Source organism: Sarcophilus harrisii, chromosome 1 (assembly GCF_902635505.1).
Source record: "Sarcophilus harrisii chromosome 1, mSarHar1.11, whole genome shotgun sequence".
In the NCBI taxonomy this organism is placed as follows: Eukaryota; Metazoa; Chordata; class Mammalia; order Dasyuromorphia; family Dasyuridae; genus Sarcophilus; species Sarcophilus harrisii.
In genome coordinates, this window is record NC_045426.1 from 315,370,194 (window position 1) to 315,387,127 (window position 16,934).

General features: G+C 46.8%; 3 protein-coding genes across 3 annotated transcripts in view; 2 read left to right on the forward strand and 1 right to left on the reverse strand.

Annotated features, from left to right (window-relative positions):
- On the forward strand, positions 1–9,489 carry CD72 (CD72 molecule). Its single transcript, XM_012543018.3, has 9 exons — positions 1–251; positions 924–1,031; positions 1,303–1,377; positions 3,120–3,209; positions 5,289–5,693; positions 7,049–7,224; positions 7,711–7,814; positions 8,515–8,661; positions 9,140–9,489. The coding sequence occupies exons 1-8, from the start codon at positions 170–172 to the stop codon at positions 8,654–8,656; spliced, it is 1,182 nt and encodes a 393-aa protein (XP_012398472.1). The 5' UTR covers positions 1–169; the 3' UTR covers positions 8,657–8,661; positions 9,140–9,489.
- TESK1 (testis associated actin remodelling kinase 1) lies at positions 9,410–15,880 on the reverse strand. Its single transcript, XM_031945371.1, has 10 exons — positions 14,962–15,880; positions 14,625–14,746; positions 14,491–14,539; positions 14,039–14,185; positions 13,788–13,870; positions 13,417–13,507; positions 12,645–12,728; positions 12,400–12,489; positions 12,045–12,162; positions 9,410–10,732 (listed from the first exon to the last, which is right to left on the reverse strand). Exons 1-10 carry the CDS (start codon positions 15,793–15,795, stop codon positions 9,807–9,809), a joined length of 2,544 nt encoding a protein of 847 aa, XP_031801231.1. The 5' UTR covers positions 15,796–15,880; the 3' UTR covers positions 9,410–9,806.
- FAM166B (family with sequence similarity 166 member B) overlaps positions 14,808–16,934 on the forward strand; it is a 17,818-nt gene continuing 15,691 nt past the window's right edge. The window contains exon 1 of the mRNA XM_031945378.1: positions 14,808–14,831. The gene's annotated coding sequence lies outside the window, so the exon portion shown is untranslated. The remainder of the gene's footprint in view (positions 14,832–16,934) is intronic.

Here is a 16,934-nt window from a genome sequence, read left to right on the forward strand (position 1 = left end):
CAGTGTAATATGTTCTCAATCGGGAGTGGGCAGAGAGCTTCAGAGGGACTGAGGGGAGCAGACATAAGGGGAACAAGGACTCAGATAAGGAGAAAGGGGCAGACAGCAAAAGGGAGACACAGAAGGGGTAAGAGGGAAAAGAGGAAGAGATCATAAGGACCTCAGGACCATGGCTGAATCCATCACCTATGCAGATCTGCGCTTTGTGAAATCCCCTCTGAAGAAGAGCCTTTCAGCTAGACTGAAACAGGGTAAGAGCCCTTGAAACCAGCCCCTACTCTGACCTCCATCCTCTGGGGATTCTCTCCTCTCTGAAGCCCCTTCTCTCCTGAACCTATGCCCCTCCAGCTAATTTTCCCTCTTGATATTTTTTAATTCCTCTTCATATGTACCATCTCCCTATAGTCCATCTTCCTTGACTGCCACCATTTCCCCCCCGATAGTCCATATTCCTTCACCTAGTTCGTTCTCCATTATCTCCATGCAGCCCATAAATGTTTACTGATTGATCATCCTTTTCTGACTCCCTTGAACTTCATCCTGGTCGCTGATTTGCCTAGTTCCCCATTATCCTATCAATCCCTGAATCCCCCCAATACACTGATGGCTCTATTTCTCCAGTGACTGACTCTGCCATGAAGACTCCACACACTTATATGATCCCCCTCCACAGTGATTCTGTGACTCATTGGCTCCAACTCCCAGTGAATTTTCCCATAGGCTGTCCCTACTTTTCTAACTTATCTCTACCTCTGTACAATTGCCTCATTTTTACAATCACTTATTATTTTTCTTGCACTGGGCTCATCTCCTAAATCTTATTGATCCCATTAATATCATTGATCTACTCCTCAGTGAGTCAGTCTACATACTGACCCCATCCCTAATTAGCCATCTCCTCATCTCTCTCCTCCCTCCTCCAGACCCTGAGGTGGATGAGGATGGAGAGCTCACCTATGAAAATGTTCAAGTGCCTTCAGTCAAGGATGTGTTCCCAAGCCCAGATCAACCTGTTTGTGAGGGACAAACAGGTGGGTGCTCCTGGAGATTTTTGAGGCAACTACATATTGATAACATGTAGGGTTAGAGTGGAGGAGGACTGTCAGGGGGTCTCTAGGGACTTTGGGTAAGAGGGGAGAGGATTCTGAATATGCCTGGGAAGATGGAAGTAAGGCCAAGGGGGATGGAGGTGTCCCTGGGGAAATGGACCACCGGGGGAGTAGAGAAATGGGGGGAGATTCAAAAATAGAGGGGCAGCCATGGGAGGATAGTTTGAAGGAGGATTTACTCTTCTATCTCCAGGTGGAGAAAAGACAGAAAAGTCAGTTGCTGTACCTTATTCAATGACATCACCAATTGCCAGGAGGGTTTTGCCCTGTAAGTAATAATTACCAGGTACTCTGAGTCCGTGGATGGGATTGTTTTGGGGCAGGGAAATCCTGAAATGGAAAGGGCTGGGGCAGAGGAAGGAGAGAGGATAACTTTAAGAGAAAGTGATGGGTGGGGGAAAAGGGACACTGAGGGTTAGAATGGAGGAGGACTGTCAGGGAGTCCGTAGACACTTTGGGAAGAGGGGAGAGGATCCTGCATACCTGGGGAAGGCAGGACATTGAGCCTCAGGAGAGGATTTCTAGGGTTGATGTTTCTAGTACTCTTCTAGGACCATCCTTAGGGCACACACAGTTGGAACACATACCCCAGACTCTGCACTCCCCCAGCATTGGACTAGGGTCTAGAATATTAAAATAGCCAGAGGAAAGAAAGTTGGAGGCTCTAATGGGTGCTTGGATGCCCACTACTAGGGGAGAATAGATAAAGAAAAAGAGAGTTAGTATGGATGATTACTGTTATCCTGGGGGAACAAACTGAAACATTCAGCCATATAATGGCCTCTTGCCTTTGCCCTAATCCCTTCATCTTTTCCTTTAAACACTTTCCCTTACCACCATACCAGTGCCTTGACCCAATCCCCTTCTTATAAAAGGCCTGGCCACATATTCCTACTATCTCCCTTCTTATAACTGATCCCTTCTGTAACTGTCTCCCCCTCCTTTTTTAGGGAGAATAAAGTTATTTTATTAAGTCATGCTCATCATGTGTATTAGTGCAAATTGTATTTCAGAAATTCTGTTGTCCTTTATATCTTTACAAAATAGATTTAAAACAATTATTTTCTTTTACAAAACATAATTCTGAAGTTAGGTATTTCTGAACAATATTTGCAACAACCTATATACAAGAGGTATAGAATACCATTGGCATAGGAGTATTCTGTAAGAGAACAGCTTCCTGCAATAGAAAAATGGTGAAATAAAGGTGATATTTTCTTTTTTTTTAAATTAAAGCTTTTAATTTTCAAAATACATGCACAGATAATTTTTCAGCAATGATCCTTGCATAACTTTGTATTCCAAATTTTCCCCTCCCTCCCCCATCCCATCCCTTAGATGACAAGCAATCTATGTTATACATGTTAAAATATATGTTAAATCCAATATATGTAAACATATTTATACAATTATCATGCTGCACAAGAAAAATCAGAAAAGGAAATCAAAAAGGAAAGAAAATGAGTAAGAAAACAAAATACAAATGTTCAAAAACAAAAAGTGAGAATGTTAAGTTGTGATCTACACTCACTGTGGTTCCCTCAGTCCTTTCTCTGGGTGTAGATGGCTCCAAGGTGATATTTTCTACCAGTCATTTGTGGACTAATTCTCCCATAAATCTAATAGTTCTCCCAACAGCAAATCCCCAGTAACTTAAAATATAACCTTCAACATATAAACACTGATTCCCCAAAATCTCACAAGGCAAGTTATATGTTAAATGCCTATTTGAGTTATTTGGTGAGACCCATAAATTGCCATGGAGAATCCAAGCCAATTCAGTGAGATTTTTCTCTTTTCCATTTTCTAAAAAACCTCTTAATCCATTAATATTCAGCATAATAGAGGGGCTTCAGTAGACTTTATTAACATAACCACTGAGTTCATTTCATAGCTTGGGCATTTAGATCCCAACTGAAGTGGTGCTTCTCTTGAACAAAACTACTCGTGACTGTCCCTTTTTCTCCTGTATGACAGACTGACTTACCATCCCAACTTTTCTCCCCTCAGGCCCTATGACCTGGACACCATACATTATCCTGAGCCTGTTGGGCACCTGTTTGCTGTTGGGGATCACTACTATCACTGTAGGCATTCAGTGTAAGTATGTCCCCTCTTGCTAAGTATCTTTTAAATATTAAATTCTTTTCTTTTCAATTATCAAGTATTCTCTTTTTTTCCTCCCTCTCTCTTCCCTCAATCTCCATCAAAACAAAACCTTGAAACATTTATACACAGTCAAGCAAAACAGATCCCCAAGATTGGCTATGTCCAAAAATGTACGTCTCATTCTGCATCATGAGTCCATCACTCGTCCTACTGGAGCATTCTTCCTCATCTGTCTGAAGAATCAATCTTTTTTTATTGATCATTATATTGATCAGAGATCTCCATTATTTCAAAGTTGTTTCTTTTGACAATGTAATAAATTGTTCTCTTGGTTCTATTCATTTTGTTCTCTTGTAACTTATTTTTATGGTTGCCCCAAATGGGGACAGGGAGCTGGTTTGGGCAGGGAGGCAAGCCCTTTCATTTCATTATCTCTAACAGTACCACTCTACCTCTCTGGAGACTCATCCCTCTGCTTGAATCACCAACCACCTCTAGGCTTTCACTCTTCTTTCCTGGGAGATCTCCAAATGTTCCTTGTCACCAAACTGTGAGCTCTATTTAGTTAAAAGTTTAGTTTGTTCTCGTCTCCTTGACCACCTCTTTTCTCCCTTTCTGGTCAGTATAGTATATAGGTTTATAAACTGATAATGGCAGTAAACAAGATTGCAAAGGGGCACCTAGGAGCCATCATGTACAGACTGCCTCAAAAGGAACATAATTTGCACACTATCCTATGTTAACCAAAAACCACATGCTAGTAATAGGTCCTAAATTAGGGAAAACTATCTACGTTTGCTGTCTGACCTTTTGGTTCTATAATACATAAATCTCAGATAAGTTCTAGACATCTAGATCTGCTCTTAAGATAAGCAGAACTGACCACTTTGTATTGGTCTCTACAGCTTTCTGCTTTCCTACCTCTACCTCTTGAGACTTTAGCTCCTTGAGACTCATATGAACTGATGCTAAGTGAAGTGAGTAGAACTAGGAGAACATTGTACACAACAAGATTATGTGATGATCATTTTTGATGGATGTGGCTCTTCAACAGCGAAGTGATGCAGACCAATTGCAATGATCTTGTGATGAAGGGAGTCATCTGTACTCAGAGAGAGGACTGTAGAGACTGAGTGTGGATCACAACATAGTATTTTCACTTTTTTTGTTGTTTACTTGCATTTTGCTTTCTCATTTTTTCTTTTTTGATCTGATTTTTCTCATTCAGCACAATATTTGTGGAAATATGTTTAGAAGAATTATACATGTTTAACATATATTGAATTACTTGTCATCTAGGGGAGGAGGTGGGGGAAGGGAGGGAAAAATTTGGAACGCAAGGTTTGTTAAGGGTGAATGTTGAAAATTATCTATGCATATGTTTTGAAAATAAAAAGTTTTTTTTAATAAAAAAACCCCACAAAACTCCTAAGATTTTAACTCCTGAAGCCCCCATTTTTTAAAATTCAAAAAATAGCTGATCTGAATAATAGATCCAGGAGAAAGATCCATTTATTTATTTTAAAGAAGTCTTTATTTATCTTGATAGTATATTAATTTTCTTTTCTTTCTTTCTTTTTTTTTTTTTACACTGAGGCAATTGTGGTTAAATGACTTGCCCAGGGTCACACGGCTGGGAAGTGTTAAATGTCTGAGACTTTTATGTGTTAAATGTTAAGGGTTAAATGACTGACATTTGAATTCAGGTCCTCCTGACTTCAGGACTGGTGCTTTATCCACTACGCCACCTAGCTGCCCCTATTAATTTTCTAATTATATGAAAAAATGTTATTTTTCAACATTCATTTTTGTAAAATTTTTGAGTTCTAACTTTTGTTTCTCCCTCTCTCCATTACTTCCCCCCTCCAAGACAGCAATCAATCTAAGATTTACATGTACAATTGTTAACATACAAGGACTTTGTAACCTAACTTTGTTGAGACAAGTAGCTGAAAGAGTACAGTTGTCCTGAAGTTTGCAAGAAATAGAGAAAAATGATAAATACCCATAAAGTTGGAGAAACCATGGTTTTGGCTTTTTTCACCATTCTTGCTTTTCTGTGTCCAAAAGATATGCAGCTATCTCACCAACTCAGTAACATCAACCAGATCCTGGAAGTCACCAATGGTAGCCTGAGGCAGCAACTCCAAAAGGGAACTACCCAGTTGTCAAGTAAGGAAAAGGATCTGCAGGTTACCAGGGAAGACCTGGCCCAGACCCAGAAGGAACTGAAGGTAGAAAAGGATCAGCACAAAACTACTGAAAACCTCCTGCTGACCTGCAGGTTGGAATGGAATAAGACAAAACTGAGCTTGGAGAACAATATAGAGCAGAAGAGAAACCTGGAAGAAAAGCTGAATGAGAAGAGAAACCTGGAAGAAAAGCTGAACATCTTGCAGAATCGGCTGAAGCAAGTCCAGTCCCTTTTCAGTTGCTCATTCCCAAGAAGTAGTATGGGATTTGATAGAAGAGAAGGTTGGTCATGGGAAGGAGAGGTTGGTGGTGGGGTTGATCAGGGACCAGCAAGTCAACTGCACACAACATATGGGGAGACAGAAAGCATAGGGTGAGACTTTGCCACTCTGGAATTTAGCTTTTCCCATTTCTAGGAGGATTCTACTCAAAAGACTCAATTATCAAAGCTATAAACCCACCCCACACCAGTGCATGAGCTCTTAACATCACCCTTATTGCCACAACTCTTATAGCCGTCTGTAGCATATGAATCACCTACTTTGCCTATGATACCTATAACTATATACTTATATAGGATCTATAATATGAAAAGGAATGGATTGTAAGATATCTAAAGCCCCTTCCAGCTCTAAATCTATGATCCTCTCATCTCAGTGTAAGGAAACTGGCAAAGAAGGTTGGAAATCTAGGAGGGTGAAACTTCAGGCTGTGAATTATTGGGAGAAGGGATTTAGTTTTGTAACAATAGCTGGTGTTTAGATGGTGCTTTGAGGTTTGCAAACCACTTTTTAAGATATTATCTTACAACAGCCCTATGGAATAGGTACTATTATCAAGAGAATATGCGTCTTGTTTTCCCATTATTATCCCCATTATACAGTTGAGGAAATGGCTCAGAGAGGTAAAGATGCAAAGGCCAGCATGCAATTACAGACTGAAAGGTGTTTAGCACTAGATTAAGAGCATTGGGAGCTGGAGTTAGAAAGACCTGAATTCAAATTTAGACTCAGACACGTACTAGCTGTGTGACCCTAGGCAAGTCACTTCTCTGAGCCTCAGTTTCCTCAACTGTAAAATGGGGATAATAATAGCATCTATCAAGTAAAATAAAATTTATAAGATTCATAAATTGGGATAGAACTTGTGAATGTCTTCTAAAAAGTATACTTATATAGATATAAAGATGATATCCAGAGAAAAAAGGAAAGGAAAAAAATAGTAAAGGTCATATGAATTAGAAGTTTAAGAAGCTAAGATGTAACTCTGAGTACGGTATCTCCCCTGCTGAATCAGTCATAGAAAAGAACCACTGGGGGAGGAAGGGTGTCAGTAGGAGGGTTGAAGAAAAGGAAGAAGGGAACCAGCATTTATTAAACACTTATATGTGAGGCACTGGGCTATGGGCAAAATATTTACAAATATTTCATTTGATCCTCTTCTCTTGGAAATAGATGCTATTGAGGAAATGGAGATTAAGTGACTTGCTCAGTCACACAGCTAGTATAGCGCTGAAGACAGATTTAAATTCAAGTTCAAGGTGCAGAGGTCTCTCCATTGAGTCCCATGGATGCTCTTATCAGAGAATACCAAGGAATCAGATTCAATGTAAACTAATGCTGTGATCTCCTTCCTAGGTGAGGAGTGGAGACATTTTTACCACTGCCAAGAATACTGCTGTCCCTTGGGGTGGACATTATTTAAGAACAAATGCCTGTACATGTCAAGCTGTGAGAAGACTTGGAAAGAGAGTGACTCGTTTTGTCAATCTCTGTCTTCAAATCTACTTATGGTGAATTCATTGGAAGAAAAAGTAAGAGTTCCTTCATTTTTTCTAGGCTTCACATAGTTTCTGATCCCCTAGCAGATGAGGAGTATTGGCAAGATGGATAATGTACTGTCAGCTCTACGACTTCTCTGGGATGACTTGCGGGGGAAATAGGGGTCCTTGGTTGTCATAGGATTCATGTGTTTCTCTTCCCTCTATCCCTCTTAAATCTTGTGAGCTACAGTCATGGGTGACTGATCAAACCCGGTGAACTGTCTCACCTTTTTGGTGGAGGGCTAGTGAGTGTCTTTCCCCAGCTGGAAGATCAGCCTATTGTGGGGCTCCTCCAGAGTTTTCAAGGTGATGTTTGATAGAAGCAGGGCTGAACCCCCGGGAAGGGTGAGATGGTGGGAAGTTCTCAGCCACCTTTTGTGCTGGTATCATGAAGGCACAGCGCTCCTGACTCATATCCCTCCCCAAGGTATCTTCATTCTCCCACAAACTATCTTTCCCTCTGGACTTTTTCCACAGTACTCTGACCTTCAATCAATAAAGAAGATATTTAAACAAAAAACTTCAAATCCTAATTTCTGGGTCCAGGGATGGCAAACTAATCACAAATCACTTAGAGATCGGTAAGTTGATATAGCGATGGTAAACATGTCCCCCTGCCAGCTGTCCCCTCTACCAAATTTTTACTTCAATGTCACATCACCCCATGTGGATGTGGCTTTAACCCTAACTCTCTGAAGAATGAGGGGAAATTGAACCACAAAACTAAGTGCACTGGCTCAGGAAATCCTAAGCAGGAGGAAAAGAGCCCAGGCATCCCAACAGTATTTCTGACCAAATGCCCCCAGGTGTGGGTGAGCACAGGATCCCCTCAAGGGTAGCACAGGCATGAGGAACCCTGCCGGGGAGAAAGCAGAATGGGAATTTCAGAGGTGCCAACTTGAGAGCTGGGCACTCCAGGATCCCCAACCCAGTGGAAAGGGCGGTACTTCTGGCTTCCCAGACTTTTAGTCTGGAATAGCTCAGGTGATTATCTGATAACAGTCTCTCCCAGCTCCCTCAGTGTGGGGCCATTTTCTCTCTGTAGGTTTTAAAGCATCCTGTAGACCCTGTTGCATCATAGGACTTGACCTGGCCACTTTTTTCCATACACCCTCTGTAAACCTCTCCTTCCCCCCATTTCCCCTTCAAAAACCTGATCTGAGCTTGGGCTATTGTTGGGGGCAGAGGAAGAGGGTGTGAAGGGGTTAAGGAGGTGGAATGAGGGAATTTGGGGTGGAAAATGGCTAGAACTTGACCCAGCTCCATTTCCTTGCTCCCCAGAAGCATGTGTCCAGTGATTAAATATTTCTACACTACTTCTGAAAAGTGTAGCGAGAGTTTCTATTTCATCTGTGAGAAACAAGCCATTGAACAACAAGCCATTGAATGTCCTGTTGAGATCGAGGACCACTTCTTTCCCTGAGCTGGGTAAGTGTGGGGAGCAGCTCCAGAGAGGCGCCTAATTAGTTGGGAGTTACTGACAGCCCACTGGCTGCTTCTCAGATTGCTTGCTCTCCTTTCCTCAGAGGAGGGGTCTAGATTGGATAGCAGGGGCCTAGCATCACCAAAGTTCTAACACCAGCTCTTACCAGGTTGTGAGATTGTTGGGAGCAATGGGAGAGAGTATGCAGAGAGGACAGAGACATACTCTGTATTTGGGGGTACAGGGAGAATGAAGGTCCAAGACCAGAACTATAGGTAGTAGCCTTTGGGATGATCAACCAGAGTGGATGGAGCTCTTGGTTGATCTTGGAGGGAAAAGGGCCAAGTTTTACATATTTCCCCAGCTCAGGAAATTGTGGGTGGGGGGCAGAGGGGCAATGGAGTGGGGTCTCACTAGAATTCTACCCTTTCAGACCTTGAGCCCTTATCTCCTTCCTCTCCCACCTCCCTGTCCCCATCCCAGGTCCAGAGCTTCAGGATTCATCTCAAGTCCTCTCGGCTTCTGCAGTCAAGGGCCCAGATTAAGGACTGAACAAACACTTGTCTAGTCATTATTCCCTTCTGCTCCCATCCTCCATTTCCAGACAGGTTGGACCACTTCTGGGAAGAGGGGACCAACCTCGAGTAGGGGGATTTGGATTCTAGCATCTTCCTTGAAGCCCCTGGCCCACTCCTGGGCCTCCATGAGAGATATTTACTCTAGGAGAGGGGGTGAGAAGGAAAGGGAAGAGGATACATGGGCAGATTGGGTGCGGGCGGCCCGGAGCCAGCCAGGCAGTTTTATTGAAATACTTTTAAATAATTTGTGTGTTAGTCTTGTGTGTCAGCCACACCACATGTGTCCATGTCAGTGACGCTGTGTGGGACCCTGGAGGGTCCTGGGGTTTGGCTAAGGAATGCTCTAGCCTCTGAGTCCAAGCTGGTTTGGGGAGGGTGTCCTGTGGCTGCCGGTTCTGATCCAGCCGCCACCGCCTAACTGCCGATTCCAGGCTCCCGAACCTAGGCAGGGAGTGGGTTGCTGAGGCTGGCACTGCCCAGGCTCTAACTGCTATATTCGGGGGGTATTCCATCAGCCTTCTGCAGATCAAAGTTCAGGGCACAAGGGACAAGCTCTCCCCCAGTCCCCGTTGCTAGGAGCGGGCTCCAGGCAGCTGTAGGCCGGGCGTGGGTGGCTTGGCGTGGTGCCCTCGGTGGCAGAGGAGGCTGCCGGCCTCACAGTTCAGGTTGCGGTAGCGGGCCACAGCAGGTGTGGGTCGGGGGCACACAGACAGGAAACTGAAGCTGAAGGGGCCCAGGCAACAGCCGGGGCAGGGCAGCCCCTCGTCAGGGTCCCTGGGGGCCACGGTGGGGGGGAGGCTGAGAGGCTCGGTCCGCTCCAGGGCTGTGGCCTGGGGCAGGCTGCGCTGAGCTCGGCCCCAGGGTTGGCCACCCCAGCCCGGGGGGGAGCTCACCACCACGGGGGAGGGGTTGTTGTTGATCAGGAGTCCCGAGGCAGGTCCTGCCCTGGAAGACCAGAGCTGGGAGGCCGAGGAACAGGTGCTGATGAAATTGTCGTTGACTGCGGCGGGGGATGGGCAGGGCCGGGGCCCCGGGGGCTCTGTTTCGGGGCTGCTGCCCCCACAGTCCATCCTGTCCTCAGAGAAGGGGCCCCCAGGAGGGGGGCCGGGCCCAGGCAGAGCGGTCTCCATGCGGCGAGGCAGCTCCGGAGAGGAGGGCAGGGAGCGGCATCTTCGGGCGGGGGTTCCTGGCAGGGGGCGGGGGTAAGGGAGCTGGACCAGGGGCTCGGGTGTGGTCACCGGAGTGGGGGTGGCGGTGGGCAGGGGCGGCAGCGGAATGGCCCTTCTGCTGGGCGTGTCCAAGAGCTTGATCTTGCCACCCCAAAGGTCTTCCCTCTGGGAGAAGGGGTTGACCCGGGTCTGGGTATCTCCCCAGCAAGGGGACAAGCCTGGGGATGGTGGGAGGAATAGGTCAGAGCGGCTGCGAGCCAGCCGGGGGTCGGGGGGCAGTGGCAAGTTCTGAGGAGGAGCAGTAGATGGACCATCTCTTGGGGCTGACGCTGTGGACAGAGAAAGTGGTGGTCAATGTTTGGAGCCCCTGCTATGACCCTGCTTTTCCAATGACTTCCCCAACCCTTTCCCGAGCCCTGTCTCACAAGCTCTCTCCAAACCTCCTTGTGATCAATGCAAGGGCCCGGAAACCACCCTTTCTAGGGTAATTTTTCTCACATTCTTCTCTCCTCATAAGCCCCAGCTCTAAAGAACCCAAAGTGCTTCCTGTATTATCAGAGAGGATGGATTGTGGAGGCAACAAGCAGAAAGGTCCTAAGTGTTCCCCATTGTACCCCAGGAACTAACCACCCCTCCTGGGTGACTTTCAGAGTAGGATCACAGATCTCTAATGCTGTAAAGTTACCCATGTATATATCTTGTAAATAAAAGGCTATTAAATTAAAAAAAAAAAAAAAAAAAAAGGATCACAGATCTCGAACTGAGAAGGAACTTAGAAGTTGCATGACTTGGCTAAGCAGAACTGGTATCTGAACCCGCATCCTACACTACATTACCCTGCCTTCTCTTCTTTTTGAAAAACTTATTTTTTAAAGTTCTGAATCTAACAAACAATAAATAAAACGAGCACTTCTGTAGATAGGAGAACAGAAAAGAGAATTGATTGCATATGAAATTGCTGGATCTGTTATGTAAAACTTGCTTTAAAAATAAATAAATGATAAATTTAACAAATAACTTTCAAAGTTGTCCCGTGATTCTTTCTAGCCTTGCTGTTATATATTTTTTAAATGTTTCATTGCCTTTCCTTTCTTTTAGCTACTCCATCCTTTATCCCTCCTACCTCTCTTCTTTCTATTCCCAACCTCCCACAATTAGGGGAGTAGGATGGGGGGAGAGGGGGAGGAAAGAGATAAAGTCCTTGTAACAAATACACAGTCAGAAACAACCCCTCATGTTAGCCCTTCGTGAAAATTGGTATCTTATTTTTTTATCTTCAGTCCATCATAAACTACTCCCACAACAGATAAAATTTCAAAGAGCAAAGTCAGATCCTCCCAGACAGTCAAGAAAAGGAGAGTAGAGCAAAGATTTACTGCCCTCTGCTCCCCAACTTGTTACTTTGTTTACTTCATATTGATTTCCAGTGACTTATCTGTAACATGCTTGTTTCCCCCCGAGGAGGGCTCCAGGGCAGGCACTAGGTATCCCTCGTGCCTTTGCATGTCATAGGTGCTTCTTTTAGTGAGAGGATTCAAAATTCCTGTTTGCCCATCATGCTGCCTGATGGTCCAGAACCATTAGCATCTTCCTCCATTCCCAACTCCTGTGCCCCCATGTATCACCCTGATTCTCCCATACCCTGGGTTGGGGCAGAGGGGGCCGGCTTCACCAGACTCTGGGGACCAGGCAATTGCTCCAGGATATGCTCCAGATGCTGTGTGATTTCAGTGAAGGGGGCTCGGGAACTAGGTTCCATCTAGAAAGGAGATGCAGTTTGAGTTTCTCGTCAAGGGCTCCTTCCCAATGATTCTCCCTACCCCCCAACCCTGTAAGTTCTGAGGGTTAGTGCTAATCCTGGCACTAACCCTGGCTAAAGTAGGGATAATGTGATACCCACCTCTGCGAAGCCAAAGGGGTAGTGTCTGTATGTGTATGTGTATGGGGAGGGGGATGGGGGACTCAAGGGTTCGATGGGAGAAGCAGAGGCTCTTACGCTACAGCAGTGGATGGCCAGGAGGAGAAAGGGTGGGGGGCAGTCTTCCCCAACCAGGGCACGGAAAGCAGCAACATCCAGACCAAAATCCTGAAGGAGAAGGATTCAAAACCCCTCCCATTTAGCTTCCCAACCTTCACTCAACCAAACCCTTCATCCCTCATTCAGAATCCCCTTCCTTGAGTACTCCCTAGTTTAAAAAAAAATGTGTTGCTCTTCCCCTCTCCTCACCCAGCAGCACTTACCTCAGTTCGGGGCAAGTAGTCGGGGTCAGCGGGGACCCGAGCAATGAGTTCACACAGGACAATCCCAAAGGCAAAGACATCAGCCTGGAATGTCGGTGGGGAAGGGAGAAAAATATGAGATGAGATTAAAAACTTCCTTTTCCTCTGCCAGAAGTATATGGGGATGGGAGGGATTCATGGGAACTATTGATCTTCTAGTCTGACCCCTGGGATACCTGAAGCTCCCCCGTCCAAGAGAGAACATCAAAGGTTCAAGAATATAGGCTGTGGTTGGGGGTGTGGGGAATGTCTGACGGGACCAGGGAAATCTTGGGACACTGATATCATAATCCCCGAGGAGATCAAAAGTAGTATACTGGGGAGGTGGGCAAAGAAATTACGTGGGGACCTTAAAATAAGTCTTTAAGGTGTCTGAGAATCCTCTGAGAGACTTGTGGAGCAGTCTTTTAAGAGAAAGTCTTTAAGTAGTAGCTAGAAAATCATTCTGAAGGATCTTTGGAGGGTCTAGAAGTGGTGCTGAGGTATTTCTCATTCATTTATTCATTAAATTACAAAGTGCTTTTTGCATATGGAACACTGTACTCTCTTGGCAGAGGAGATACAAAGTTTAGACTAAGAGATAAGCTCTGCCTACACAAGATCTTGTAGGTTCCCACAAGACAACCCCCAAAAGTAGACTCCTCTGGTTGGAGGAAAGGATACAAAAACCACACTTCAGGGAGGTCCTGAGTGATCTTGAACAACAAGGAGAGTGTTTCTGAGGGTGTCTTACCTTCTCATCATAAAGTTCTCCTCGAAGTACCTCAGGTGCCATCCAGTATGGGGAGCCAACAACAGCCAATGGTTCCTTTCGTGCCCCCTCTCTGCAAACAGGATAGAGCCCTCTGAGACTTGACTCACTCCACACGCATTCCTTTTAAGTGGCTCTTTCCCACCAAAAAAGGAGTGCCATGAAGCACCCCCAAACTCAAGTTGATGCTTAGTTTTGCAGGGGCAGAGTTCCATTAGGAGCAGTCTATGGAGGTAGGTATTTCAGTAGGAGGCATTGGGCAGATAAGGTAGCACGTATACAAACACACTTTGGGAGCTAAGAATGGTCTTCGCTGGGCTGCTCTCAAGGGGGGATAGGATTAGTTGACTTACCTGTATACAGGGATCTTTTCTGCCAGCCCAAAGTCACCCACCACAGCTGTAAGGCCCTCCTCTTCCCGACGTACCAGGCAATTCTGAGACATATACACATTCATATCACCAACCTCATTACCTCCCTTCCTCATACCTTTCCAACAGCCCCATATCCCCATGCCTCCTAAATCATTATCTAGGCTCCCAATTCCAACATCTCCCACTGCCTCATCCCATGTTTACTTTATCTCAAAGGCAAAGGGGCTCACCTTGGAGGTGAGGTCCCGATGGAAAACTCCTTTAGCATGTAGGTAGCGCAGGCCTCTTGCAATGTCCAGAGCCAGGCGAAGCCTTATTGGCCAGGTCAGAGGTTCTGGGGAGCTGAGGAGCTGTTCCAGGGTTCCCCCATTAATGTACTGTAGGACACAGGAGTTGTGAGGCACAAAGAGATCAGAGGAGGTTGGAGCTGTGCTCCAGATCTCTCTCCATGCTGTGCTGGGGGATAGTGGGAATTCTGCAGGACAAGCTCTGCCTGAGCAAATTCTTTGTATAGAAGAGTGAAAAAGAAAGGAATAGCAGCCAGGGGGACACATGATTCCCCAATTCTGCCATCTACAATACAGGGCTTAGTTTTTTGGGGCACATTTCTACTAGCAGTTCCCGCCCCCCTCCCGCCTCCCCTGCTGCTCCTGGATCTCCCATTACTCAGATCCCTCCTCACCTCAGTTAGGGCGTGCAGTTGCCCCTGATGCACACAGACGCCCATGAACCTGGGGGAAAGATAAGAAGTAGGGTTAGAAGAGATCTTGCCCCAGTCCTGGCCCTACCTTCTGGAACCCCGGTCCCCTCGCTCACCGCAGGATGTTGGGATGCCGAAGTCGGTTCATGAGTTGCACCTCCCGAAGCGTGTTTCCCCGGTTACTGGGAAGCCGGTTCATCTTCAGCACAAGGATCTGTCCAGACTGTCGGTGACGGACCTGGGGGAATGTGTGTGTGTGAAGCCGTTTGAGGGACCCCGGTTCGGCCGCTCCCCGCTCACCTCCCCAAAGCCCTCTTTTTGTGGTAACACCCCCACCTGGCTCCCCCTCCACCCTCTTTTATCCCAGACAGCAGCAGTACACTCCCCCTGCCCACCCTCCTCCACCTTCAGTTTTCTTCTCCCTCCCACCCCAGTCCCTGCCCCAGGCCTCACCTTGTACACGTCCGAAAAGAAGCCGGCTCCAATCTTCTCCGCACAGTGGAAGTCGTCCACCCGGGCTAGGCTGGACACTGCGCTGCGGAGCGCCCGGTAGGAGGAGGGGCGGCCCCCGCCCCCAGGGGCCGGGGGCCCCTCCCCCCCGGCCTCCCCGGGCCCTTCTCCCGGCCCCGGCCCCGGCCCGGGCCCCGGCCCCGGCCCCGGTCCCGGGCCACTCAGCGGGGGCCGCTCTCCGGCCATGGCCGGACCGCGCTCTCCTGGTTCACATCGTGGGGGCCCCGGGGACCCGGCGGGGGCCTCTTGGCGTGGCCAGAGGCTCGCAGGAGAGCCGGCGCGGGGGATCCGGCCTGGGGGAGACGGGGCGGCGTTGGGGCTCGGGGCCCGGAGATGGGGGGGATCTGAGGGATCCCCGGGATCCCGGGTCCGCCCCCGGAGTTGGCAGCCCGGGGCCGGGCCGGCCCAGCCCTCCGCGGCGCTCCACTCGGCTCCGAGGCTAGGGCCTCGGACTCGGGCCGGCCCGACAGTCCCCAGGCGCCGAAGTGGCGGGCGGGCTCTCTCCCCCGGGGGTTGGCAGGCTCGGAGGCCGCCGCCGTGTTCCCCTTCCTCCGGCTCGGGCTCCGGCTCGGGCTCCGGCTCCGGCTGGGCTCCGGCGCTGCGGCCTGCGGGGGGCGGGGCCCGGCCTCCGCTTAACTCCTTACCGCCCGGAGCATCCCGCCCTTGAGCCTCCTTCCCAGCCTCCTCCCTAGATCTAATCTCCATCCCTGCTGCTGCGGGTACTCCTCTTTGTTCTTGTCTCCTGGCTCTGGCCCTGGTCCCCAGAGTCTGGGGCATGCGGGCCAGGCTAGTGCGGCTGGACTAGAGACCCGGGGCAAAAGATGCCAATCTTCCCCACTTTAACCTGTGGCTCTCCCTGACATGAACCCCTTTGATCTCACAACACCCTAGTGAGGTAGGCATTATTCCCATAATAATATAACTCTCATTTAGGTAGTGAGTACCCTAAGGTTTAACAAAAAGCTTTCCTCACAAAAGCCCAGTGAGGTAGGACATGCTAGCGTTATTTGCTTTTTTATAAATATTAATTCATTTGAGGTTTTATGACTTGCTTTAAATTTTACAAAACACCTTCTTCAAATGAGGAAAACAAAACCAGAATTTCAACTCTTTAAATTTTTAAAAAAATTTATGAACTTTGTAATAAACTAGTCAATATACAAAGAACAGAAGAGATCTGTATATGAAACTGAAAACTCATGTAGATTTATAAAAGTGCATGTAAAATGGAACATGGAAGCTGCAAAACTACCTTGTTGTCCCTTAATGGATTTCCTTCTGATTCCTTTTTCATTTAAAAAAATGTTTCATCGATGATCTTTTCCCCTTTTCCCCCCTTGCATCACTATCACATCTCTCCCCTTCCTCTTGTAACAAATATAAAAGCAAGCCAAATCAAGAGATTGGCCAATGTCTTAAAATATATGTTTTAGAGTACTCCATTTATTCTCTGCCATGAGGTGGGAAACATCTTCAAGGAGAGCCTCCGGAAGTTTTAATTGGTAACTGCATTCATTGATCAGAGTTCCGAAGCCCAACCTTCCCATTTTACGGATAACTTGCATTTACAGTCTTTGTAAAGTTCTTTCTACTCATACTTAGTGCTCCTAGTGCAAGCATTATAATTCATTCTCGTTTTAGAGATCAGGATACTGAATTTAGTTGAGCTGCCCAAGACCATAGGCTTGAAAAGTGTCTAACGGTAGAATTAGCCTAATTCTTCACCCTTTCCATTATCTCAAATTGTTTCAGTATTTTGTGGATGGGGAAACTTTGGAGTGTGGGGCAAAAATGACTCGTCTAAGGATAGACTCAGAATAGTGACAGAGGCAGGACTCTTGCGGATTCCTAACCCTGACAGTTCACGGTATCTCAGTGTCAATCATGCTGAGCTTCATCTACCCTGGTGAAGGGTA

Excerpts from the sequence above, each read along its gene's own strand:
- CD72 (XM_012543018.3), top strand. The coding sequence starts at position 170 with ATGGCTGAATCCATCACCTATGCAGATCTGCGCTTTGTGAAATCCCCT. Across the intron at positions 252-923 it reads TTCAGCTAGACTGAAACAGG|ACCCTGAGGTGGATGAGGAT; the intron begins GTAAGAGCCCTT and ends TCCCTCCTCCAG. Across the intron at positions 7,815-8,514 it reads CACAAATCACTTAGAGATCG|AAGCATGTGTCCAGTGATTA; the intron begins GTAAGTTGATAT and ends CTTGCTCCCCAG.
- TESK1 (XM_031945371.1), bottom strand. The coding sequence starts at position 15,795 with ATGCCCCAGACTCTGGGGACCAGGGCCAGAGCCAGGAGACAAGAACAA. Across the intron at positions 14,747-14,961 it reads TCTTTTCGGACGTGTACAAG|GTCCGTCACCGACAGTCTGG; the intron begins GTGAGGCCTGGG and ends ACATTCCCCCAG. Across the intron at positions 12,490-12,644 it reads ACTACTTGCCCCGAACTGAG|GATTTTGGTCTGGATGTTGC; the intron begins GTAAGTGCTGCT and ends CTTCTCCTTCAG.